The sequence below is a fragment of the Staurois parvus genome, unplaced genomic scaffold (assembly GCF_062004578.1).
Source record: "Staurois parvus isolate SC_StPar_1 unplaced genomic scaffold, SC_StPar_1.0 ptg000392l, whole genome shotgun sequence".
NCBI lineage: Eukaryota > Metazoa > Chordata > Amphibia > Anura > Ranidae > Staurois > Staurois parvus.
In genome coordinates this window covers 4,166,792-4,194,764 of record NW_028318188.1, presented here as the reverse complement: position 1 = coordinate 4,194,764, position 27,973 = coordinate 4,166,792, and the positions used below count along the sequence as shown (strand labels likewise).

At 41.6% G+C, this 27,973-nt stretch overlaps 1 protein-coding gene across 1 annotated transcript; it reads right to left on the bottom strand.

Annotated features, from left to right (window-relative positions):
- Window positions 1-697: 697 nt before the first annotated feature.
- ENC1 (ectodermal-neural cortex 1) lies at window positions 698-27,566 on the bottom strand. The gene is made up of 3 exons (XM_089686170.1): window positions 27,374-27,566; window positions 11,761-13,557; window positions 698-6,883 (listed from the first exon to the last, which is right to left on the bottom strand). Exon 2 carries the CDS (start codon window positions 13,547-13,549, stop codon window positions 11,780-11,782), a length of 1,770 nt encoding a protein of 589 aa, XP_089542296.1. The 5' UTR covers window positions 13,550-13,557; window positions 27,374-27,566; the 3' UTR covers window positions 698-6,883; window positions 11,761-11,779.
- Between the last annotated feature and the right edge of the window lie 407 nt (window positions 27,567-27,973).

The following is a 27,973-nucleotide window of genomic DNA, read 5'->3' as shown; positions in this document are numbered from 1 at the left end:
CTTTAAGTGGTCATGTATGAAACATGTAAAGGCTCTGTCACCTCGATTCCATTCGATGTGTGCTTTATTAATAAATAGCTGCAGCAGAATATATAGAGTCTTTTTTCCTGTGTGTATGGTAACATAGCATTTGAAAACATGAAAGGAGTAGTCAGATGGAACAGAATGAAGTATCAGGGGGTAAAGTAAGGTAGTTAACTATAATGAAGTAAAAAAAAGACTTCACAGCTTGTATGTTATATGCACAAGATGTGTAAAGGGTACATTTAGGCTTTAAACATCATCATCTTGAAGGAGTTTGCTTTTTGTTTTCTGTTTAATTGTAGGTCTCTTGAGGACAGATTTGAGGACATCTAGGTCACAATATATTGATGCAGATGACGACTATTGTGCATGGAGCCCATATGTTTTTGGAGCATACAGAGCAGTCTAATCTCAAATGATAAAAAGTAGAAGTGGATTTCCCTTGATATTAATCTTTTCCCATGGAGTTTCTCTTACCAATCTTCCAGGATAAGGTTATAATAATAAAGAGACGAATGAGCCTTTGAAGTCAAATTGGATCCATTTCAGTGTAAATCCCTGGCAATCATGAACCCATCCAAAAGAAGAGTATAGACCATGAGATAAAAGAGATTTACCATTAACTAAAAATAAAACAAAAAAAAAAAAAACCACAAAGACTTACGACCATGGCAAAAATTCAAACAGTGCAACTTTATTTTCTTACCACAAATTCACTTGAGAAAAAGAGAAATGCAACAAGGACAACAAAAACAGAGAAACAAGTAGATAGAAAAAAAAAAATGTTCGTCTGTCATTGACATACAAAACAAATGGCTTTGGCAAAACCGCAAAGTTACCATAAATAAATAAATAGTTTTGGATGATGCCATTACCAATTCAACAAGCAGACACTGTACATTAGTTTTACAAAAGGACAACACCAAGTACAGAACAAGCTGCAAAAAATAACCAGATATGGTTTTTTGTTAACTTCCAGGTAAGAACAGGTTAACACTGGACATGGGACACTATGTGCAAACAGTTTTAAAGACAAGAGAGTCCAAGGGTGCAGGGCCTGCTGAGCGGGTGGCCTGAGAAAGTGACCTGCCTGGCTTCTTCTTTTACCCAGTGTGTAAATAAAGAGCAGGTCTGATTACACAGGCAGCTTCCACTGAAAAGGCCACTGCTCTCCTTCCTGCTCATCCTGACCTTTACACCGATTCCCTTACAGATGTATTTTTACCTTTGCAGCATTGCAACTTGAGTTTATAGGAGGCAACTGACATTTCTTTACGAACCAGTCTGGAGCTCGGGGAAGGGCATACAGCAGCAGAACACAAGTACGAAGGTGGTTAAATTTGTTTTTCTTTTTGAGTATTAAAAATAACTTTTCATTACTGATACTAGCCTTAATGAATGAGCCCGAATAAAACCATTTTAGTCAATGCACAAAACCAGAATAACCAATCATAATTGAGTGAATGGTCACCAGAATGCTTTAGATTGTTTCTGACGGGTTGCTATTGAATAAATTTTTTTTTTCACTGCCTTTATGAATAAACTCATCTATGTGTGAACTCTGGATGCCAAAAGCATTCATAAGGTTAGTTCAATTTTGCTGCATCTGCAAAAGCAGATTTTAAAGGATAAGTTCACCTTATGTAACGTGTTACATGTTCCACCCATGTTTAGGTGGAACATGTAACATGTTTCAGCTCCTGCTGCCAGTTCCTTCAATCCCCCCTCAATGTCACAGTGGGTAGGGGATCTTCTCCCCACATCCATTGTCCCTTTTTGAAAAAAGCGTGGCCATGCAGGGCTCCACCCACACAGCCATGTCATTCCTGTGAATGAATAGACTACAAGTACCATCATCCATTGAGCTGACGGCTTGTAGTTCTCAATGAACTACAAGGGTGATGGTAAGCCCTCTCGTAGTTCACTGATCTTGCTGCTATCATAATTGCCTGTCTGTACAGGAGGTATGGGCAGAATGCCATCTTGAGAGCCTGCAGGATCCTGGTATTGCACCCGCGATTTGCTGATTACGGGTGCAGCGCTTTGCAATTTCCTTAGGAAAAAAAAAATAATAAATGCACATTTGTTTTACTTGCAATTTATTATTTTTTTCAAAAGGTGAACTTATCTTTCAAGGACTCATTCACACAGCTGCAGTGACCAGTACAGCATGCACAAGAGCTGTGTTTATGTACTCAGGAGGCAAAGGTAGAACGTAAAACCATGGCCAGTAGTCTCCTAAACATTAACAACAGGCTAATAGGCACCATGGATGTACAGCTCTTCCAGCACATCCAAGCATTTATGTCCATACTGGAATGAATGCATGGCCCTCACGCAGACTGATTTGTATCAGGCTGCTGCTGTATGGAACGTCTGTGCTTTCCTGGTACATAAACACGGCTCTTTGTATGCTGTACGGGCCTCGGTGCCCATGTGAATGAGCCCCTAAAATGTATCTCTAGCTTTTTTTCCAGTTTTAGTTAGAGTGGTGAGGAGTAAGAACCACTGGCAGATTTTTATTTTGGTCTAAATTCCTGATATTCACCTTGTTATAGGCAGAAAGTGGGACATCCAAAATGTTAGAGTTGTTGAAGGATCTGGTAAAGAATGGAAATCTTCCATTAGAGTTACCTGTTCCCTAACTTTTCCTCGCGCAAAAAAAAAAAAAAAAAAATCAGTCTATAAACTGCCTATTCTATCCAAAATAAACCTTTTAGTTATATATACACTTTAAAATAGGGTCAGAAAATAAACTTGCCCATCCTTCAAATGCAGAGCTGATCACACTAGACCCACATTTTCACCCATTAGTTGTTCCCTTTCTAGGTATATGTTGTACAATTCCAATAGTAAGGACCTGTTCTCCACAGACAGGCTTCATTAACAAATATACCGAGTGCTACAGGTAGGGCCACATTCATAATAAATAAATGCATTGGGTCCTGACATCTTGCCTTTAGTGGCTTTTACTAAAGGTGCTCTACAATACATTTGTGTAGAGTCTGCTCTCTCGTCACCTAATCCCTACTAATAATCATTGTCAGGAGTCCTTCATCACGCAGCCGAGCAGCGTTTGTGCCTGGAGAGTGAGAATCAGTGGCAGCAGCTGTGACACATGGCTTGTTAGGGATCTAGAAGGCTGACTGTGAATAGTCGCATTGAATATAGCTGTGAGGGAGAGGCCCAGCCAGGCATCGCATATTTCAGTTACGGAAACCAAACACTGAAAAGTCACTCCACACAGATCGTGTCAGTTCTCAGAATATTTACATTACATAAGGCAAGAAGGGCAGACTAAAATATGTTTTCAAGGTCTGCAATAATAAGCTAGGGTTGGAGTTTTTTTTTTGCTGCATGCTCAATGAACAGTTTCAGTTCTTGAAGGGGTTCTGTTAATAATGAAACACATTCATGGTTGTGTTAATAAACCAACACAGTGAAATATAGTTTAGAGACCATTCACTTGATAGAACAGATAATACACAAAACACTTAAGTTGTACTGCACAGTGTGCTATAATACATAGAAAAACAAACCCCATGGCTTATCAAGAAGCCCCAACGATGTCGCATGATGTGACGTCCTACATCCATGTCACATCTCGAAACAATTCACATGTTAAAGTTTTGTCTCTAAAGTGTATGTAAATTAAAACTTTTTAGTTTTGAATAGACTGGGGAAGGGTTAAAGCTGAGAAGTGGTCACCGGATAAATCATCCAAGTGGGACAAATGATCCAGAGACAACTGTCTAAGATGGGACATCCCCTCCCTTTGAGATTTCCTCCTTTTTCCCCATTGCATCTCCAGTGCAGGCTTTATACCTTCCCTACTCTATCCAAAACTTAAAACACTTTAAAGGACTCATGTAAACAGCCATATCCGGCCATAAATAGTGTAGGAGGTGCTGCATACAGCCTTTGGGAGTTGTACACCCATATGCATACGTATAGACCTGTGCAACCATTGACCTCTTTAGGTGGCTATATGCAACACCAATGGACTCCCAATCAGGGACAAACTGACCATTCGGGCTCTCGGGCACTGCCCGAGGGCCCGGGGTCAGTAGGGGGCCCCATGAGATGCCCCTGGTACCTTTTATAGGCTTTTGTGGGTGTGGTTTGAGTGTGGGCGAGGACACAGGGGCCCCATGATCCCCTATTGCCCAGGGGCCCCATGAGTTTTCAGCCCACCCCTGCTCCCAATGTGCCAGAATTTATGCCATATTGCTAGAAATGGCCATGTAGGTATGCCCTAATGCGATCAAATGATTAGGTCTTTTGTTAGGATCCAGAAGATATATACCTACATAATGTCATTTCTAGCCCTACAGATATCAATTTGTTCTTGTTGTCACACCAAGCTACAAAAAGGCCAAGAAAGTCTGTTCATGATGAGTACTGTCTTCTACTTAGTGCATTTCGCTGTCACAGACATCTACAGTTGTGTCCAAAATTATTCAACCCCCAATGCTGTAAAGGGGTTTAGGGACTATAGTGTACATTTGGAATTGTATTCAGAATCAAATCCTACAAGGACGTTGTAACTACCCAAATGCAACTAAAATGACATCAATTGTTTATGTAATACAGTAGTAAATGGTTCTTATGTGGTTTCTTCATTGCCACAATTATTCAACCCCTTAAAGACTACCACTCTGAAGAACAGAGGTTCATACAGGTGCTTTCCATCAGGTATTGAAAACACCTGTGGATGTCACCGAGCAGCAATCAAGCATAATAAGCACCAATTAGGCAGCTTTAAAATGACTGTGATACTCAGCTCCTTCTAGACATTTACTGGTGTGGTTACAAACATGGTGAAGGCAAGAGAATGGTCCAGGAAGACAAGAGAAGAGGTGATTTCTCTTCACAGGAAGGGCAATGGCTATAAGAAGATTGCAAAGATGTTAAACATACCAAGAGACACCTTAGGAAGCATCATTCGCAAATTCAAGGCAAAGGGCACTGTTGAAACGCTACCTGGTCGTGGCAGAAAGAAGATGCTGACTTCGACTGCTGTGCGCTACCTGAAGCGTAGAGTGGAGAGAAGTCCCCGTGTGACTGCTGAGGAACTGAGAAAAGATTTGTCAGATGTGGGTACAGAAGTTTCAGCCCAGACAATAAGACGCACACTGCGTAATGAAGGCCTCCGTGCCAGAACTCCCAGGCGTACCCCCTTGCTGTCTCCAAAGAATAAGAAGAGTCGACTGCAGTATGCCAAAAGCCATGTGGACAAACCACAAAAGTTGTGGGATAGTGTTCTGTGGACTGATGAAACAAAATTAGAACTGTTTGGGCCCATGGATCAACGCTATGTTTGGAGGAGGAAGAACAAGGCCTATGATGAAAAGAACACCTTGCCTACTGTGAAGCATGGTGGAGGGTCAATCATGCTTTGGGGCTGTTTTGCTTCTGCAGGTACAGGGAAGCTTCAGCGTGTGCAAGGTACCATGAATTCTCTTCAGTACCAGGAGATATTGGATGGAAACGTGATGCAGTCCGTCACACACCTGAGGCTTGGGAGACGTTGGACCTTTCAACAGGACAATGATCCCAAGCATACCTCCAAGTCCACTAGAGCATGGTTGCAGAGGAAAGGCTGGAACATTTTGGAGTGGCCATCGCAGTCACCAGACTTAAATCCGATTGAGAACCTCTGGTGGGACTTAAAGAAAGCAGTTGCAGTGCGCAAGCCTAAGAATGTGACTGAACTGGAGGCCTTTGCCCATGAAGAATGGGCGAAGATACCCGTAGATCGCTGCAAGACACTTGTGTCAAGCTATGCTTCACGTTTAAAAGCTGTTATAACTGTAAAAGGATGCTGTACTAAGTACTAAGATTGAATGTCACTTGGGGGTTGAATAAAACTGATAATGCTGTGAGCACAGAAAAGACATTTGTGGTTATTTCATTATAACTGTTATGTTATATTTGTCTGACCTACAAGTGCCTCTTTAATGTAAATGTAAGCAAGATGACTGAATGATCAAAAGCAATGTCAAACTGGCCAAAACACTCAATTTCAGTGGGGGTTGAATAATTTTGGACACAACTGTACATCACAGTGAGAGTAATCACAGACAGTTTGCAATGCTGCAAGTAGGTAGCCAAATACACTGCATTGAAGAAATATTGTTGCAAGCTCTAAATATATATTCAGCCAGGCCTTTCACATGTCAATACAACTACAAGCATTGTATCAGCATGCACACAGCACAGGTCAATAAATAGACACAACTGGGAATGTAAGAAGAAAGTCATATATAAATAGGCAGTTGAAATGGCAATGGATTGTGGGGAGTAAGACATCCCATGTTTGTTCACAGTTTTTTTGTTTTTTTTTTAACTTCTGGCTAAATTACAGTTGTGGCTTTCGCAATGTTAACATAGAGAATGCATTAAACTGAGAGATTAGAAGATGCCGATGACACTGCCCATTGTGCAGTCTAAAGTTAAGCAACTGGCTGTTAGAACTCTATAAGACTTGACGTCTTTGCTGCGTTGAGCCCCTAGCTTCCCCCGCAGCTGGTGCTGACATTTCCAGCCACCTCAGATTGTTATGATAAAGTCTTCAGTCCAGATGGATTCCAGCTATGTCCTTCTTATTAAATCATCCCAGTGTTCTCAAATGCAAAGCCAGAAAAAGAAGGGTTTTTAGCTTCTGGTGAATAATCGGGATAATACTGATAATTGTAGAATGCCATTTCTACCCTCTTTGTCCAGAAAGACAATAACCCTTCTGCAGCCAGAGTCCCAGCTGTAAAATGGTTCTGTACAAGTGTCAAGCCAAACTTCTTTTAAGTCTTTTAAGTCATCTTCATGTAAAAGCTGGCTTAGAATCTTCACAGCTGAGGTCCTGCAAAGAAAAAAAAAAAAAATACAACGGTTATCTTAGTTTTCTGCAATAAGGCAGATGCTTAATTCTACTATATACATTAAAGTGATCCCACATAATGAAGACATAATTGTATTAGAAGATACTAATTGAGATTAGCCATCTGTCATTACACAGATTTAATATTACCCCATCTTCTGATAGACTTACTCATCTACGGCTGCCAATATACCGGCAGACTTGGCTGCTTGGCATGACAATTGGGAGGCTGCATATCTGCCAGACAAAGCTGTGAAATGCTGGACACATTCAGGAAACATACGAAAAGGTTACAGAATAACTGTGCTATTACAGCATTGCAACAAGGAACCAAAAACTACAAATGATCAAAAATCTGCAAAGGTGTTAATGCAAAGAAGGTGTGTACATGGGACCCAATCAGGATGCTTTGCAAAAGTGTGCATGTTTTTCTGCTCAGCAGATAAACCTCAGCCATGGTCTTACTTTAATCAGCAAAAAAAATTCAACAATTGACTTCATGAAAAATTACCCAAGGATGTTTGCCATATTTTGAGAGTGCCGACAAGCAATCAGACAATGAATATCACGTCTTCTAGGAAAATGTATATAATTATTACCCAGCACTGAACATATGCAGCATTCTGAAACAGAGGATGTTATTTACTAAAACTGGAGAGTGCAAAATATGGTGCAGTTCTGCATAGAAACCAATCAGCTTTCAGAATTTATTGCCAAAGCTTAATTGAACAAACTGAAGCTGACTGACTACCATGCACAGCTGCACCAGATTCCGAATGCACACGTTTTAGTAACCCCCCCCCCCAAATTGTCTTAATGACTATCCAGTGGCTGATCAGGTCATTGTCAACACTATATAGCAAATGAACAACATGAATTATGCAGTTGCCTCCTGTACCACCATGGAACAATGCTATCCAAAAGGGTACATTTTTGGCATAGAAGGCAGCCACGTGTCTAAAAAAACTTGAAGCTTTTCACAATGATGACCTATAGTTGAAAGGAAAGTTAGAACATAATAAATATATATGCTGCAAAGAGGGAAAGAATATAACGGTTCAGGTTGAAGAAGCTTAAGAGCATAATTAGGTGTTCCTCTATTTTGTGTGCTCTCTTTCCCTTTACCCAGCCCTTTGGCAAACAATAAAACATATATTGTGTTAATTTCCTACTTCTAGGGTGTGACTCCCCAAGCTTGATACACTTGGGCAGAAATGTTGAATTGTCTGAACAAGAGTGTCTAGCTGTCCCCTCCCTCTCTCCTTATATAACCTACATCATTCACGGAGTACAGAAAGTAGATGGCACAGGCCCTGCAAAATCGACGTTCTGGAAAACTTGTAGTGTCTGGCTCCAGGATTGCAATTTGCCAGCTCTGACATATCCCTGCCAGTGCATGCCTGGAACAGTACTGAACAGCCGTGGAAAGCTATTCATTTCTCTACTGTGATTCAGAATGGATCAGCCAGTGACAGAAAGGAAATATTACTTCTGATCTAGCTGTGTGACACGACAGCTACCCAATGTCACCATTACTTAGATATACAATCACATAATTCATTTACTGATCTTAATTCAGCCATAGACGGTTCGAATCTCGAACGGTTCCTGTATTCGAACCATATATGGGCAGGTTGAGTGTATCCAAGTTGATTGATCAATTAACTTGGGTACAATCAGTCTATCCGATTTTACATGCGATTATTGCTGCAGGAGGATTTCCCCCATCAACATCAATTCTCTTTCCTGCAACTCATGATTTATCTGTTAAGAACTGTCAAGTGAATGTAGATAAAAACTGAACAGCAACCCAATCTACCAAATCATGGAATGGGCATATTCCTATTGTCTCCTGCACAATCCAGGTATTTGGGCACCAGATCCAGCAAAGCAATTTTAGTTAAGATGCAAGATCTGTTTTTGTATGGACTAATGGTATTAGGCTCTTCAAGAGACTTTTGTGGATAAACCATATGTAATAGGGTGGCTGGATAGGTTTCATTACATACTTCTATGACTATTTAAGATCGTATAATAAGCTTCTGCAACCAAGGGGTCATAATTGGTCTGCCAACCCTCGGTTGAGTATTTTGACAGATTTCCCCTTACACATGGTTAAATCGAGTGTTTGGACTGTTGACTCAGGTATAATGGTTGGACCAATACAGAGGAAGTTATTGTATAATCATTTACCATCCTGGTATACATAATCGCTAGATCTTGAGATCTGGATATGTTAACCCTATGCCAAACACTTTAGATTAATAGACACAACTATCAACACTGAAGTGACTGGCGGGCATTAATGACGTTACCAGCTCTGCTCCAGATATACAGTTTCAGAGAACAGTTACTAAGCAGTGACTGAACTGGGACGACAGGTCAGCATTCCTGGACCTCATACTAAGAGAACAAGTATGAGACCACACCTGTCCCTAGAGGTGAAACCAGAGCAAACAAAGTTTCCCAGCTCAGCAGCGCACATTCCTCTGTACAGAGGGCAGGCATGTGCCAGAGAAATGAGTAACAGAAAAGAAGACTTATCCAGAACACAGGGGACAACAGATAACCACTACTGATGCCAAGAGATTGAGAAGTCTCCTTTTGTTGACACTATCTACAAGGGATCGGAAATGTGTGGCTGGTTGAAACGCTTCGCATATTTGTGATAACAAGTTGTTTAATAAAACAACAGAGCATGAAAGAATGAAAGATATGGTATGTCACATTGTAACATCCCCCCCAGTTAGAGACAGTGAGCTGCGAGGAGGAGAGCCCTGCAATGCAACCTGATGTTTCTGCTAGTTTGTCTTTCTGTCCTAAAGGAAACCTGTGATGAAAGAAGCAAGGGCCTTCACCTTGACCCTCTTGCTACAATATTTTGAATCAATGATGCAGAACACAGAAGGATTTGGACCTCACTCTGAATTTTCTAATCTGCAAATCAGGACCCACACTACTATCTTTTTCTCAAGCATCATGGAGTCAGCTTTCCCAGAGCAGAGCTGGGTGTCTCTTCTGGGTTCATGCAGCTGGCCTTGGGATGACTTCATCAGGGACTCAGCTACAAGGACTAAGAAGAGAGAGTCAATACTGATTGCCTGCAGTGGCTCATGCATTGTAGATTACCCTGACACCTCCTGAGATGTGTGATGCGAGCATCTCAGGAGACTGTAGGGGAAACAGAATGTGTCATCCTCTCTAAGCAAGAATCCAGAAAGTGCAGAGAGGGTTCCCCTGAAGGAAGTGTAGAGAAGGGTTCCCCTAAAGAAGAAAAAAAAAAAAAAAGCTGGGAATGAAGTGAAGTAGAAGTGGTTGGGGAGGATGAAAGCTCACTTTAAGCAACTATAGTGCAAACAAGCGCTTATGCAGAGCTTATCTAGTGAAATCAACATATGTGATGATTACACAAGAGTCTAAATAAATCTAACATTCTGTGATACATCAGCTGGTTCTCTTAGAATCCCAAAGTGCAAGGCCACCATCCTATCCCAAGCTGCAGCAGGTACGTAATGGAAAAAGCTGTCTTTTGGCTCATTCTAAAGCTTGAATCACCACCCTAAAAAAAATGCCAGCATGAGTGACTTGTTAGATGCCCATACATCATAAGATCCAGCTGTCTAAGCCCTGGTTCACACTGATGCGGTGCAGAATTCGCAGCATTTTTAATGCAAATTCCACACCGCATCAGAATTGCAGCCCGTTCATGTGAACCACTGTGGGTGTGTATGTTAACAACACCCCGAACGCGGTCCGCAAATGCGGTGCGTTATGAAGAATCGGATCGCATACGTGTGAATACCCATGTGATCCGATTCTAGTGCGGACCAACAAATATAATATATATATTAAATATAGGTTTAATGCTTTATTCAGGTAGGCCCTTGCACAACATAGTTGGCGGTAAATCTAAAAGATTGTACATTGTCCATCTTTTTCAGGAAGATTGGAAGTATGTCTATGGGTCTCCAGCAGACACTTTCTAATATCTGTCTAGGGGAGAAGGTATGAGACATGCTGTAAAACCTTGTATGATCAATGTAAAATCTATGGCAGCCTTTAATGTACAGTAAGAATTATCAGCTCTGGAAAAAAAAAAATAGATGGAGATATATTCTTTTCTCTGGAAGTATCACAAGGGAAAGCCTAATATCTGAAGTTTATAAAAGGACCGAAGTGCCAATTTGTTGACTCTCCCAAACTTTTGTATTGTTGCAAACAGCCCTGGAGACATAGTGCACATGACATAAATACAAGTATGTACCATACAGGTGTTTGCATGAGACACCTTTCATTATAGTATGTGGAGAGTGCACACTTGTTCTGCAGGTTTACATAGTCTAAACACGTCTGTAGTTTGTCTCACTATAAACAAAATTATGACACAAACTACATAAGAGGGTCGTCCAGTTCCAGTGTCTGAGGCAGATTTAATGAGACCCTATCACCAGGCCATTCATTTTAACATTTTTCCCCAGACGATATTATGCGCATTAAACATTTATGAATATTTACTTGTGAAAGCCTACTTTGTGTAGGCATACAAAAGCCCTGAGACTGCTGCTGGGTGCCGCCATCATGGATGTGATGTCAGCAGCCCCAGCAGAACGAAAAAAAAAAAAAAGGAAAAAAAAAAAAAACAGTTGCAAAGTTGCATATTAGACTGTTATATGACAGTGAAAGGGAATCTACATGCTGGGATGAATTATGGGCTCCTCCCTTCACACAAGGAAGTGATAGTGAAGAGAAATCTACAGACTAGCATACATTGTGGCTTCTTCGCTGCACACAAAAAGCAAACCTCAACAAAAAAAAGTGTACTTGCTGGCATAAAGACACGTTCCTAAACTGAAACTTACCATGCCAGTGCGCAGTGCTTTAGGACGGCAGATGTTTCCACGTGCTGACAAATGCCGTGGGGATAAGAGAATATGGAACTGTAGTTATGCTGTTCCACGCATCAATTGTTGGATCATAACAGTCCAATGTTTTGCACCTCTGAATTCCAAAATACCCTCCAACTACAAACAGTTTATTGCCAGATGCTACTGCATGACAGCTCATTCTCTTGGCTGTAACATCTCCAGCTTTAGTCCACTGATAAGTTTCACTGTTGAATTTATAAGCTGAACAGGCTGAGAACTCTGTATCTCCACCCATGATGAAGATCTGGGTTCCCAAAACAGCTGCTGCGGTGTAGCGCCAGGGCTGTGGGCAAGTAGCTGGTACAGTCCATCTGTTTTCTGAAGGATCATAGCACTGAACCTTGGGCAACTTGTCATGGCTAACGCTGGTTCCACCAAATGCAAACAGTTTGAGTTTTGCACTGACCACAGCTGCATTGCTGACACCTTCTCGAAGAGGAGCAACCATTGTCCACTTGTTGGTTGCTGGGTCATACTGCTCCACTTGTTTTAAGGACACAGATGGAGAGGCAGGAAGACAGCCTGTGGCTGCAGTGTGTCCCCCTACTACATACAAACAGTGTTTTAGTTCAGCAGAGCCATGGCCGAACCGTGCAACAAGCATTGGAGCAGCCTTTGACCACTCCTCATGTAGAGTGTCATAAACCCAAACATCTTTGGAGACACCATTTTCAGAACCCCTGCCTCCAGTGATATACACTTTGCAACCGATTGCGCATGCACTGAATTCTTTGCGGGGGCTTGGGATATCTGCCTTGGGTATGATCTCCTTTGCCTTCTGGTCAACAAGGTATAATTTATCACACATAAAAGTCTGTCCTCCCAGAAGAAACAGAGCATGTCCAGTTTTACGAGGCTTAGCACACATGCTGGTCACCACGCCATCATTTTGTAATATTTTTAATTTACACCGAATAGCTTCTTCTACTAGTTCTTTGCTTTTTTTCTGTTTAATGATAAGCTCCTCCATTGCCACATTCTCCATGAGATATATGGCAGGCAGAAGAGCCAATCGAACAGTTTGGAGCAGCTCTGGAAGGTAACAATGCCGCTTATTGAGATCGTAGTTAATCCAGTTCATTGCAGATTCATATACCATTCTTTCATCTTCAGTTTCCAGTTCCTCATGGCATAAGAGCTGTACCACCAGTTCTTTGGGTAGTTGGAGAAAGTCTTCAGTTTTGCAGATGGTTTGGAAGTTGGTAAGGCACATTCTCCAAGACAGTTCATAGAGCTTAGTGCACTGGTGAGCATCAGAGAGGAGAAGCATGCCTAAGCAGTTGGTAGGATGAAGGTTTTTCTCCAAGAATTCCGCACAAGCATCTCTGATGTCCTCAAACTCCAACATATCTCCTGCTTCCAAAAGAGATTCAGCATTTTCTTCATTGATGATGACTCTGGACGAATAAGCATAATCCAATAGAAGCTCTAGAACTTCTGGGTGAATAGCACTGTGGAAGTTTACCTCATTGGCTTGGCTTTCTTTAAGACCACCACTGAACATGGCTTCAAAATAGCGACTGCAAGCAGCCAGGACAGCACGGTGGCAAGGGAAAGACCTGTTTCCCGCCAGTAAGAGGACATCTGTAAAGAGGCATTGCTGTCGTAATAGGTTGAGGTGAGTGAGTACATTGTCAGCATATGAAGATTTATGGAACAGATAGATGTTCATAGAGCCAGTACTGGCTCTGGATTTACGATTCTCATGTATGCTGACTGACATCTTCACTCCTGTAGGGGAAAAAAAAAAAAATCAACATAGGTATAATTAGTCATTGTGTAAAACTAATTTCTCAACCTCAATTCAGTAATTTACTTCTTTAATTTATAATAGAAGTCCAAAACTCTGTCACTTTCAAAACATGACTACTAGCTGTAAGCAATACTATTTATGAATCAAATCACTCAAAAATCTTCTGTATAACAGTAATCCTAAACAAATCAATGAAATTATGTAAATTAAATGTCATCTTAAAAAACTGTAGCATTTTTAGAAATACATATGAAAGAGGTCAGCTCAAAAAAATAAATTCTAACATGTTAATAAAAACAGTTTCTTTGTATAATTTGTCATTATATATGCAGGCTCTGCTTCCGGTTTAGTAGTGCTGAACAGTGTTTTTCTTGCTGATCTTATTTCATTGCAAAATATTCCTTGTAACATGAACCATGTGATCTAGACTATCTAGGCTTGAGGTAATATAAGGAAACTTAGGACCATTTTTTAACAAAATGCAATGTGTTTTTTTTTTTTATTCAGAAGAATAATGGTGTTGATGTCTGAGAAGTGCAAGTCAAGAAAAACTGTTTTGTGGTTCCACAGCAACCATCTAGCACCATTGTTCAATTTTCAAACCCTAGCTGGGGAAATGACAGTTGGAAGGTGATTGGATTTTTTTTTCTTATAGCATGCTCATACATCAGCTTGATTTGTGAATGATGACATTTACCTTATTGGTTTGTGTAAAGTGTGTATTTTCGGGTCTGGTCCTCTTTAATGTTTAGTGGAACAGCCACATCAAAAGACCATTAGAGGGAAACCTGGTCTATGAACATTTGGTTGGAGACTGGGATTTTGGGTGATAGTTGAGTGTACCTTTTGCTAATGTAGTCATTTCTTTTTTTTTGTGAATTGAGCCAATACTCACAGAAAAGTAGTCCATAAATAAACTGGGAACTAGTACCATTAAGGTTCCATGCACACTAGCTTTTTTTTGTAATCTCAAAAAACGCTGGAAAAAAAATGCTGGTAATAGTGTAAAATTTTAGTCGCGTTTAGGAGCGTTGGTGTTTTTACAGTACATATAGGAAAAAACAAAAAAAGGTAGAAAAAAAGCTTTTAGGTGCATTCAGGAACATTTAGGGTCGGTTCACATTATAGAAACGCAGTTCAGATGTGTCCCAAATGCGTTTCTGCATGAGCGTTTTTGGTGCCTTCAGTGCATTTGTGACACGTTCCAGTGTGTTTTTTTTACCTCTCTTTTTCTTCAATTTAAATAGGGACATGTGCATTCCAGTGCGTTTTACCGCATTCCAGTACAGTTTTGTGCAGAAAAAATGCAGCCTGTTCTACTTTTTTGCATCCGGAACTGCAAGCACTGATGTGAATTATGACATTGACAACCATATAACCTACTTTCTGTGCATTTTGGATGCAGAAAAAAAGCACACTGAAATGCATGTAGTGTGAACTGGCCCTTAGCATATATTTCTGCCAGAAAAATGCTCCCAAGAAATCTACAAAAACTATTTTTTTCTGCTCCTAAATGCTGAAGCTTTAAAAATGCTGCATGGACACATATAACACTATTTAACTTCTAGGAGCAGAAAAAAAATGCAGATACCAGCTTCTAGGAGCTTAAAAAAGCACTATTGTACATGGAGCCTAAGTGCTGTCCAGCTCCTGGGGAAAAGATGGTCTGCAAATTGGTTCAGACCATTGGGAGCAAACTACTTGTCTTACGATGGAAACCTAAAATGTAGTTAAATTATACTATACATTGCAAACCTAGAAACTTACTTATCCTGATTGACGTCCGTCCCAAAGATTATGAAATTCTTATTTAAACCACAAAATGGCTGCCAACACTGGCGCTCCTTTATAAAAGTCTGAACTGTCTGTAATGCCCATTAGCAGTCAATAGGATTCAAAGTACTGGAAATGGCAGAGCATGAACCACAACCACAGCACCACCTCCCTGGAGTTTGCATGTTCTCCATGTGCCTGTGTGGGTTTCCTCCGGGTACTCTGGTTTCCTCCCACACTCCAAAGACATGCTGGTAGCTTAATTGAATCCAGTCAAAATTGGCCCTAGTATGTGTATGTATGACTGAGTTAGAGACCTTGGATTGAACGCCCCTTGAGGGTTAGGGACTGATGTGAATGTAAAATATGTATATATGTAAAGTGCTGCATAAAATTAACAGCACTAAAGTACTTGTAATAAATAAAAAATTTGTAAGATTAAAGTCGAAATAACAATTCTACTGTCCAATTTAGATTGTGATCATAAAAATAAACAAGAATAGTTTTTGATCATTTTTATTGCTTACAAGTTTGTAAACTGATCTTTTATAATATGCCTTTTATTATTAATCTAAAACTATTTTACAAACCATGTTTAATATAGGATGCTTATGACTTTGCTTACAAAGTGTGCTAGGCTTTCCAATGAGAATGCCCATTACTGTATCTCCAAATAGAAAGTGTGTCTTTTCTTTGGTGCATTCAGCAGGGTATGTGACATTTAAAGAAGAAGAATTCCAGGTATGGATATTGGACCAGCTTGGACCAGTGTAACTATGCATATACCATGCCTGTGGGATCCCTCTAGAGCAGGAGTCTCCAAACTATGGCTCTCCAGCTGCTGAAGTACTACAAGTCCCACCATGCCACTGCCTCTGGGAGTCTTGCCTGTGGCTGTCAGTCTTGCAAGGCCTCATTGGACTTGCAGTTCCTCAACACCTGGAGGGCCATAGTTGGAGACCCCTGCTCTAGAGGCTGGAAATCACCGTAGTAGGCACCACTAATTCGGTGATCTCCACTAGGTCCCATGCTGCCCTACTGAATTCTGAATACATGGGGATGACTTCTTGGCACCAGCGCCAATCAGAGGTCACTTTGCATTTTCTGATTGGACAATGTGAGAATATATTCACAACATAGGGGATTCATTTTGTCTATTCATATCATAGTTAAGCAAGCTTAGTGAAGAGGAGTTGTGGAGTAGAATAGCCTTGAGTGAGACATCTATTGGCTGCAAGTGGTAAACCAGTAAAGAAAATATATTTATAATGCTATACTTCCTTTAAAGAAAGATACATTCCTAAATAGCCCTTTTCTACGCCAGTGCCGATGAGGCCACTAAGAATAAATGCCCAGATTTTTCAAATTAACTTAAAATTAATTTTGCGAGTTCAACACAAACATTACAATGGCCACTGTTTTAAAGGGGCTTATTTCAAAACAAAATCATTAAAAAAGGAGAATGACTGGAATAAAGTTTATTATTTTGATATCAATCTTCTGAAAAACAGAACAAAAATAAGCTTCTGGTATACAACACTATACTGATCTATTTGTTGTATTTTGTTATTGTTTCTATGCCATGCTTTGTACTTTCCCTGATGTGGTATTTATGTAATATATATGTGTGACTTTTTTCAAATTATCTTTTGCTGCCTTGACAGTCTTGTAAAACTAGTTCAGCTGCTTTAGAGAGATCCATGGTAGACCACATATCAGTAGAACAGCCTGTTTCTTACCCCCTGACACCTCCATCTATGACAGTCATATGATCCACTCTACACATGTCAACATGAAAACATCAGGATCATAACAAGAAAACAAATCTTTTGCATGTGATAAAGGAGGTATGCACATTATACACCTGCATGTGTTGAAAGATGGATTACTGATCTCAGCACGACTCCATGAAAACCATAGGCTGCAATATGGAACACCAAATTTCGAGCCAAGTTTTAAACTCTGCCAGGCAAATAGCAGCAGAGTCAGAAAGTTTGGCAGGAAACACGTGTAACTCGAAAATTTACTACCCCTAAGCACACATCCCTACTTCATTAATTTATATAACTCATGTAATTGTAAACCAGCACACAAAGAAAGAAAAGGTTTAGACACATCCTCCAGAAGACTCTTTTCCTAACTGTCATTACAAAGGTCAGCTGAGTGATTTACAACTGTTAAACATGGTACTGTCAGTACCTCAAAGTGCTCATGTAACAGTCTACATGCCAGAAGGAGCTATTTTAAATAGTGGGAAACCTGACCACATTTTCTAATTAAGACAAGGTGCTTTTCAATAAAAAAAATTACATTACCCTAAAACCAAATAAGCCAGCCAAATTACGGAAAGCAATGGTATTCAAGTGATAGTAAATCCTCAATCTTTTAAGCAATTTCAGCAGCCAATGTAATTACTTTCTAAGTATGCAACTTCTTTATCTTTTAATCTTTGCCTCTGTTCCTGTTTAAGCTGATACCATGACCATTGCCACAGGTTTCCTGTTTCAGGTTGACTGCTTTCACTTGCAGCTTCCTATCGAGCTACCCTTGCATATAGGGTCCAGAGCTGTGTTTCCTTACTCTGTGTGCATCAATCCCATAGCCTAGGATACCAAGGAACTCCCCTCTTCCAAGTTAACAGACTGGCTGGAGACTGTGCTATCCACTTTTAAGACCAGAAGTTCTGGGAAGCAGAACCCGCAAGAGCAGAAGTGAGCAGCAAAAGCCGTAAATAGCAAGTGCTGAAGTAATCATTTTACCAAATAGTTTACCAGAAAGTCTTTATTTTATTATGCTCAATGTGTCAAATTAAAAAAAAAAAAAAAAAAAAAAGTTAACGGTTTAATACCTTGACGTGAAAGGAGAAGAAGTATGGCCAGAGCACTTTTGCCCATACTTCTCCTGTGACGCACAGGAGTGAACTAATTTCTACACTCCTGTCACCCAGATTCAACCAACAGCGGTAAAGCCCACTGTTGGCTGTCGTCACAGAGCTGGTCCAAGCTGTGCCCAGGAATCCAACAATAATGTTGGGATCCACCCATCTGCCTGACTGGCAGCTGGCTCAGCCTCTCAACGTCCTGCTCTCTTCACAGCCCAGCGCTCCAGTGAGCGCTGAAGGGGGAAGAGCAGAGAGCTGGTGACTGACAGTCACCAATTTCTGCTCACTGATGACTGAGAACTGAGCAATCAGCAGTCAACTGATCACTCGGTTCTTGGTCTTAGAGCTGGCGGGGGACAGCTGCAGCATCGGATCGATGCTGCAGCCATCTAGATAAGTATGTATAGACCACTGGATCACCAGATTTACAAATGGCTAAAACGTTGGTGTTTAATAAGGTAACTATGCGATTCACACCTCAAGAAGTCTTCTCAAGCCAGCTAAAAGGCCACTGAATCTACAAATGATCTGGCTGAACACATGACAGTACAAGCATGTGAGTGCAGTCATTAGGCAACCAGATTTTTTTCATCAAGCTCAGGATGCCCGATCAGAGGAGGTTCAGAGGGATAAATATCAGCTATTAAGAACAAAATATCTTATGATAGAATGCTCAACACAAAAGCACAAGACCACAATAGAGTACTAATGGTAGGACACACAAACAAAAGGGTGATGACAGGAAACGGTCTCATTTTCCAGTGATATCTGGGTTACCTTAGCAAACAGAAGACACCTTCCCATGCCATGACGAAATTAAAGGTTGAATAAATAGATTGGTTACTAGAACGGGTTTAGTTTTTGTAGTGTAGCTAAACAGTGGTTTGTCAAAAACGAAATGAAAGAACACATACTTAAAATTAAACACTCCAACTTGCTACAAAGCAGTCATGTGATAACCACAGGAAGGCATTTGTCATTTCGGATCAATCATTTCTAATCACATATCAGGTATAAGCGGTGTCCCGTCTTACAGGCATGTTTATATGGCTTAACACGGGTGGACAAATTAATGTGGAATTCATTATCTAGGATGTCCATTACAGGAGCCAGTGTCAGAGAACTTGAGAAGACTTCAAAAATGTAGGTAGCAGTCATAATTTTTAAGGAGTATTGGCTACCTGGCTTCTGGGATTTACCATTACCATGCATAGCCCACTCCCCAATGTGAAGCTAGCTCCTCTACCTTATAAGAGGTCAGCCTCCATCAGAGTTCTGTGGTACTCTAAGGTTCCTCAAAGTATTGCTAGGGGGTTCCTTGAGCTGTAGCTAATTGATCTCCCATTTGATGGTGCTTGGTTAGTTCTGGGGTCAACACCACTTGGAAAAGCCAGCTGCCTGATACTAATAATTTTTTTTAGCAGTCTGTAAGTGTGACATTCTGGGCATCAAAGTAAGGGGGGGAATTCTTTCCACTCATCACCAATGTATGCTACCCAATTCCCAGAGAGATAAAAATTTGAAAAGTTCCTCTAGGGTTCACCTAGGGCAGGGGGTCTCCAAAATTTCTAAAGTGCCAGTTTACTGTCCTTTAGTAGGCAAAGCCAGAATCTGCCCAGTGGGAATAAACAGTGCCACATTGCTGGTGTCACTACGGGGAATAGTGCCCCATCGTTGGTGTCAGGGGTGTGGGGGGTCAAATAGTGGCCTATTGTTGGTGTCAGTGGAAGGAATAAATCCTATAGTGCCAGATAAAGGCAGTAAAGTGCCGCAGTTTGGAAACCAATGCTCTCTAGGGTAAAAAGGTTGAAAGTGCCCCCAATCCTGTTAAAATCACATTTACCACATAATATAAACCAAGCTCCAGGGGCAATTTTTTGATGTTTTAACTTCAAAGTAACAGTATGCTCTTTTCAACTACCCCTCAAAGACTTCCTCCACAATAAAAAACGGACCTGCGTCAACATGTATTACACCTGTTGATGGCTGAACTACTACTCTAAAACCAATCCCTCCAATGATACAGCTCAAACAAGTGAAATACGTAGCCAGCAGGGCATTCTGGCACTTGTAAGCTTCCAATAAACAGAAAGCCATGGGATGCCAATCACAACCACAGAGGTTTAGATGGGATTTAATGACACATGGCAAGCTGTACAAACAGGAAGTGCTGGGGGTTCCTTCAAATTGCAAATGTATGCTTAACTAATCAAATGTGTCATTCCTCCTTTATAACTGACACCACACACAGCTGTCTGAAGCAGGCAGTGTTTTGCAGATCTTTGGAAAGAGCATAAAGAGAATTCATCAACGTCTTATCTCACAGGAACAAATGCAATGCCGGTCATTTTTAAAGATTTCACACATCACCATTTTTTTCCAGTGCACTTTCCACCTACAAGGCAAATCCCTGCATGCTACAGAAGTGCAACTTTCCCCCAGGCTGTCAAGAGAAGTTCTTCTGAAGCTAGTGAATGGACTAGTAAAGGTCTGTACTGTATATTCAGGTGATCTCATTCCATGACAGAAAAAGAACATTTCACCTTCCCAGTAACATAGAAGAATGTATGTGAGTCAGGATTTATAACCATTGCAGCGGAGGAGGAATGTGCACGAGTATGTGACTTCAAGGCATCTTCTGAAAGGTTGTCAGCAACCTTCAAACAGAACATATCAAACCTGTACAAGGGGGGGAAATCAGCCACCCACATCATATTAATGTAAGTCTTTAAGGTAGGAAAATAAAATCATAACATTCTCTGGTGGTGAGAAGAAAGCTTAATTTGATATGTAGGAGAACTTGAGCTGACTTGTGCTATTGGTTGCTCCAGTTTTGTTTTTAGACTGCGGTGTGGTACAGAATGTACGGCACAAATAATCTCAATAGTGCATCTCTGCACATAGACATGACAGGTCGTCTATTAAACATGGAATGACTGTCCTTCGGAACAATGGTGGGTTAAACCTGCAAGCACAGATTGACCAAGAATGCATATATATTCACTGACTTTGCCATGGCAGAATAATAGAGAAAATCCAACACAAGAGATCAGCTTTTTGCCCAAGGTTAGTTGGCCAAGGCTGACTACAGTAGCTTCAGAGAAGCAACAGACATACATTTGGACAGGGCTTTGTAACATGCCAACAGACATTCAATATTTTCCTGGTGGCTATAAATCAGATGGATCTTGGAAATGATGCATAAAAACTGTGCTTTGTCTGTTCTTATTGCCCGTAATAACGAACCAGACTCATTGGCTCATTTTTAAACCTAAAGTTTATAAATGGCAGTTGGAAACTGACTGGTTTGCTATAGGTGTCAAAAACCATCATGCAGCAGCTCCTTTATGGGTACACTTATATACAGTCAGTTCAACTGTATAAGACGAGCCTGTCTCAACCCTTTTAACATGGAGAAACCCTTGAAGTTATTAGCAAGGGTTCCCTGAATCCAAAAAAATTATTATATTTACAGCTTACAGCACATTAGTGTGATGGTCAGTGAGAAGAATGCTCCTCACATTTGTAGTCATTGGGAAGAATCACTCCCTTACAGATAGCTTAAAAAGATTAATGGTGTCAATGGGAACTTATCTGAGAGGCAGAAATTGCTCACTGCTTAAGGAATCCCTAGCAACCTCTGGAGGAACCCTAGGGTTCAATGGAACCCTGGTGGAGAAACCCTGGTATATCATAAGACTCTCAGAAATTCTCTGGGTAAACTCTTGTCATGGCACCATGGCTGATATGCTTGAAGGACTTTTCCAAAGCACCTTCTTGCCATTTTTTTTGCAAGGTAGGTCATTCCTTAATCCTCCCAAATTGCTCAGGCTTGAGACTGGCGTGAAGAATATGAAAACGCATGTGCACAACCATGTTGTACGCGCATACAAAAGCTAATTTATAAAGAATATTAACCTACCAGCATGTCTTTGGGGTGTAGGAAGTAAGCCAAAGAAAGCACAGGAATACCATGTAAACTCCATACAGATGGTGCCCTGGCCAATATTTGCACCAAAGACCCCATAAGTGCTAACCACCAAGCCACTGATACACTTACAAGAATGCTTCTATAAGTACTAACCATACACATATGACAGTCAGTCATATATAAAGCTGGTATTTTGAGCATGCATTGTAGCCAAGGCTTGTGGACCAAGACTAATGCCACCATGCCATCCCTAAAATAGGAGACCACATGTAAGCTTCCAGCTTGATTGAGAACATTGAAAGTGATGCAGCAGGACCTTTCCTTTTCACATAATTCTCATCTTTATTCCCTTCCTATAATGTGCATACAGCAGTAGCATACTAGTACAGATGATCACCAAACCCTGGCATATAGTTTGCATTTCTCAGACAAAGCCATGAGGACTGCATCCCATAGCCAGCATAGTCTGTGCAGTTGTGTGGGAGCCACTCCTCCGAGCCTAAGCCCATGGTGGGAACACGCTTTTAGCCTAACACAACATGACAGCTGAATATGCAGCACGTGTAAGACGTATTAGATGTATCCAAACCCGTGTCTAAGAAATGACTTAACAATGAGCTCCAGCACACTTGGGTCTGCACATTCCATTAACGCTTACCTCACTAAATATTGACAAATGACTTTCTTACAGAGTAACTATTATATATTGTTGAAAGAACAAAAGGCACAATCTTGCAAACTGCAAAGAATAAACAAAAACCTGTCACAATAATGCATAAAATGAAATGACAGGTAGGCTGACTGTTCACAAGAGCTTACACTTTTTAAAGCTCATGCAAGTTTATCAGCGATTACTTGTATCCTGGCTCTGTGTGTCACATAATGAGACATTTCTTTATTAAGGCAGTGATCAATGTGTAAAAGGACAGTAATCCAAGTAACCCCCAACATTCAATCAGCAATCATCTTTCTCTGCCCTGACTATATACTAAATAATCATGGGTAGTGCACACCACTATTCGTCTTATGTACTAAATCAATATATTGCTGCAAGTTATCACTCCCTATTATAATCACTGTGAAATAAGGGTGCTTTGAAGAACAGTGTTTTTTAATATAAAACCAAACTAGGTTCAAAAGTCTGGAACAAAGGCTGGCACTAGTATGGAGCTGGCGGATTTTAGAAACCCAGGATGGCAGTGTTAGGCAGGGACTATGCTCTCTAGGAGCGGAGAGAGGCACACAGTACTGGAAAGCTGAGCCTGGGAACAATAATAAGCACTCAGGCTGAACATACAGCAGTTCTCATTCAAATGTCGCTCCTCCCAATACTGGAAGCACACAGCAATGGACAATCCTAAATCGCATCGCTGTTACCATAACAATTACAAAGCCAGCCATGGTTCAGGGTTTGCAGTGCAGGGACTGTCACCCAGAGCCCTCTCCAGACTCATCAACATGCAATGTGCTGTAATTTGACTTCCAAATCAAGCTACATTGTTTTATTAGAACTTGTTTACTCTATTGTGTTGTGAGGAAGTCTTGCATGCTGAGTTTTGGGTGCATTGAGCTGCATTTTGTCATTCAAGTGGGATGGAATCAAACCAGAATTCAACTGGAATCATTGCAAACTGTTCTGGTGTGCACTGAACAATGGTGGGCTCTTGCAACTAAAAGTGTTCATCTTAAAGGATCCTAATCACAGGGCAAAGCTACAGGACTTTAGATTACCTACCACTGCCATCATACATAAACCACCTTTATCACGGGGCAAAGCTACAGGACTTTAGGGTCCCTACCATTGCTATCATGCATAAACCACCTTTATCACGGGGCAAAGCTAAGAGACTTTAGATTACCTACCACTGCCATCATACATAACCACATTTGTCACATGGCAGTTTTACATGACTTTAGGGTCCCTACCGCTGCCATTATATACATGACCACCCTTATCACATGGCAAAGCTACATGACGTTAGAGTACCAACTGGTGCTATCCTTGACACATAGCAATGCCACCAGACACTAGGGTACTTACCACTGCCATCCTTATCACATGAAAATGTTACAAGACTTTAGGGTACCTACCACTACCATTATGCCAATGATCATCTTTATCATACTATAAAGCTACCAGACATCGGGGTACCAACCACTGCCATATCCTTATCACGTGCCAATGCTACAAGCCTTTAGGGTACCTACCACTACCGTTATGCTGATGATCATCTTTATCATACTGTAAAGCTACCAGGCATCGGGGTACCAACCACTGCCATATCCTTATCACGTGCCAATGCTACAAGACTTTAGGGTGCCTACCAGTGCTGTGATACACAGTCATCTCTGGCACGTGCCAATGCTACAAGCCTTTAGGGTACCTACCACTACCATCATGCTGATGATCATCTTTATCATACTGTAAAGCTACCAGACATTGGGGTACCAATCACTGCCACATGCTTATCACATGCCAATGCTACAAGATTTTAGGGTATCTACCTCCAATATCGTTACCACATGATGAAGCTAAAAGACTTCAGGGTGCCCTGCCACCAAACACATGGTCATCCTCATCACATGCCAGTGCTACTAGAAGTTGGGGTACCAACCACTGCCACCTTTATCATGTGGCAATGCTACAAGACTTCAGGGTACCTACCATTGCCAACAAACACATGGCTATCCTGACCACATGCTAAAGCTAAAGACATTGGGGTACCTACCACTGCTATCCATAATACATGGTAATGCTTTGAGACAATAGCGTACCTAACATTTCCACCCTTACCACAAAGCAATGCTATCAAGACATTAGTCTACCTACCTTTGCCATCTAGATCACATGGCAAGGCTCCCAGCATGCTACCAGGCACTGGGATACCTACCAATGTCATCCCTATCACATAGTAATTCCACAAGACATCAGGATACCTACCAATGACATTATACACATGGTGATCATGAGTACATGCCAATGCTAAAAGACTTCAGGGTACCTACTACTGCCAACAAACACATGGTTATCCTCATCACATACCAATGCCACAGGAATATGGGGTATCTACCACTGCCATCCTTATCACATGCCAATACCAGTTCAGGGTACCTAACACTTCCATCCTTCTCACATGCCAATGCCACAAGACTTTGGGGTACCTACCACTGCCATTCTTCTCACATGCCAGTTTAGGGTACCTACAACTGCCTCCTTTATCACTTACCAATGCCACAGGACATCGGGGTACCTACCGATTACATCTTACACATGGTCATCCCTATCACATGCCAAGACTGCAAGACATGAGGGTACCTACCACTGCTGTCCTTTATCACATGGCAATGATACAAGACATGAGGGTACCTACCTATTACATCTTACACACGGTCATCCCCATCACATGCCAGCGATACACGACATGAGGGTACCTAACTATTACATCTTACACATTGTCATCCCCATCACATGCCAATGATGCACGACATGAGGGTACCTACCTATTACATCTTACACAATGTCATCCCCATCACATGCCAATGATACAAGACATGAGGGTGCCTACCACTGCTGTCCTTTATCACATGGCAATGATATAGGACATGAGGGTACCTACCTATTACATCTTACACACGGTCATCCCCATCACATGCCAATGATGCACAACATGAGGGTACCTACCTATTACATCTTACACAATGTCATCCCCATCACATGCCAATGATGCACGACATGAGGGTACCTACCTATTACATCTTACACAATGTCATCCCCATCACATGTCAATGATACAAGACATGAGGGTACCTACCACTGCTGTCCTTTATCACATGGCAATGATACAAAAAATGAGGGTACCTATCTATCACATCTTACACATGGTCATCCCTATCACATGCCAATGATACACGACATGAGGGTACCTACCTATCACATCTTACACAATGTCATCCCCATCACATGGCAATGATACAAGACATGAGGGGACCTACCTATCACATCTTACCCATGGTCATCCCCATCACATGGCAATGATACACGACATGAGGGTACCTACCTATCACATCTTACCCATGGTCATCCCCATCACATGGCAATGATGCACAACATGAGGGTACCTACCTACCTATCACATCTTACACAATGTCATCCCCATCACATGGCAATGATACACGACATGAGGGTACCTACCACTGCTGTCCTTTATCACATAGCAATGATACACGACATGAGGGTACCTACCTATCACATCTTACCCATGGTCATCCCCATCACATGGCAATGATACACAACATGAGGGTACCTACCTACCTATCACATCTTACACAATGTCATCCCCATCACATGGCAATGATACACGACATGAGGGTACCTACCACTGCTGTCCTTTATCACATAGCAATGATACACGACATGAGGGTACCTACCTATCACATCTTACCCATGGTCATCCCCATCACATGGCAATGATACACAACATGAGGGTACCTACCTACCTATCACATCTTACACAATGTCATCCCCATCACATGGCAATGATACACGACATGAGGGTACCTACCACTGCTGTCCTTTATCACATAGCAATGATACACGACATGAGGGTACCTACCTATCACATCTTACCCATGGTCATCCCCATCACATGGTAATGATACAAGACATGAGGGTACCTACCTATCACATCTTACCCATGGTCATCCCCATCACATGGCAATGATACACAACATGAGGGTACCTACCTATCACATCTTACACAATGTCATCCCCATCACATGGCAATGATACACGACATGAGGGTACCTACCACTGCTGTCCTTTATCACATAGCAATGATACACGACATGAGGGTACCTACCTATCACATCTTACCCATGGTCATCCCCATCACATGGCAATGATGCACAACATGAGGGTACCTACCTACCTATCACATCTTACACAATGTCATCCCCATCACATGCCAATGATACAAGACATGAGGGGACCCCCTCTCCCTAGTATATACTGTATGTGATATCAGTGATCTGCATGCCCGGCGGACTTCTTGAACTTCTAGCAGTCACTGATGTCTCTCCTGAAGTTGTGCCGTCCTTGTCCTCAATGTATATCTACTAGCAGAAGTCAGTGTCTGTAGTTAGATGTACTCTAAGCCCGCCACCCGCTTCCATCAGTGCCCGGCACACGGACTCCTAGCAGGGCACTCACCTCCAGCTCTCCGGGGGTCATGTCAGTGCGCAGTCCGGATGAGGAGTCCAGGCTCTCAGAGGTCCGCTGTGTGTTGGCTCTCCGTACAGGACACATGGGAGGGAGGAGACAGGAGGAGCGGAGAGACGAGCTCTGGGTCTGCGAGCTTCAACCTCTCTGCAGCCGGACTTCATTCACAGCGAGGTGTGATAGGAGGAGGAGGGGAGGGGCGGGGCTGTCTACTACTAGAGGAGGAGGGGCGGGGCTGTCACTCTGCACAATGCCATGCAGCGTGCAGATCCATGGAACATCCCCATCCTGACGATCCATGGAACATCCCCATCCTGACGATCCATGGAACATCCCCATCCTGACATGCTTACTGACTGCAGTATTTACTTTCACTAACTTTTCTCCGATGTGACTCTCACAATGATCAGGGGTCCGCTCATCAATGTGTTCACCCAGTTTTATTGCAAACGTGTTTCTTTTTTTTTGCAACATATGAATGGGCTGCACTACACGCAACAAACGCGCCATAGACGCTGCAACACATTTTCGAGTGCAGAATTTTTTTCAGCACATTTTTAGCTGACCACATTTTTAGTGCCATTAAAAATT

What these genes read in the sequence shown, in the direction of transcription:
- ENC1 (XM_089686170.1), bottom strand. Translation starts at nt 13,549, where the DNA reads ATGTCAGTCAGCATACATGAGAATCGTAAATCCAGAGCCAGTACTGGC.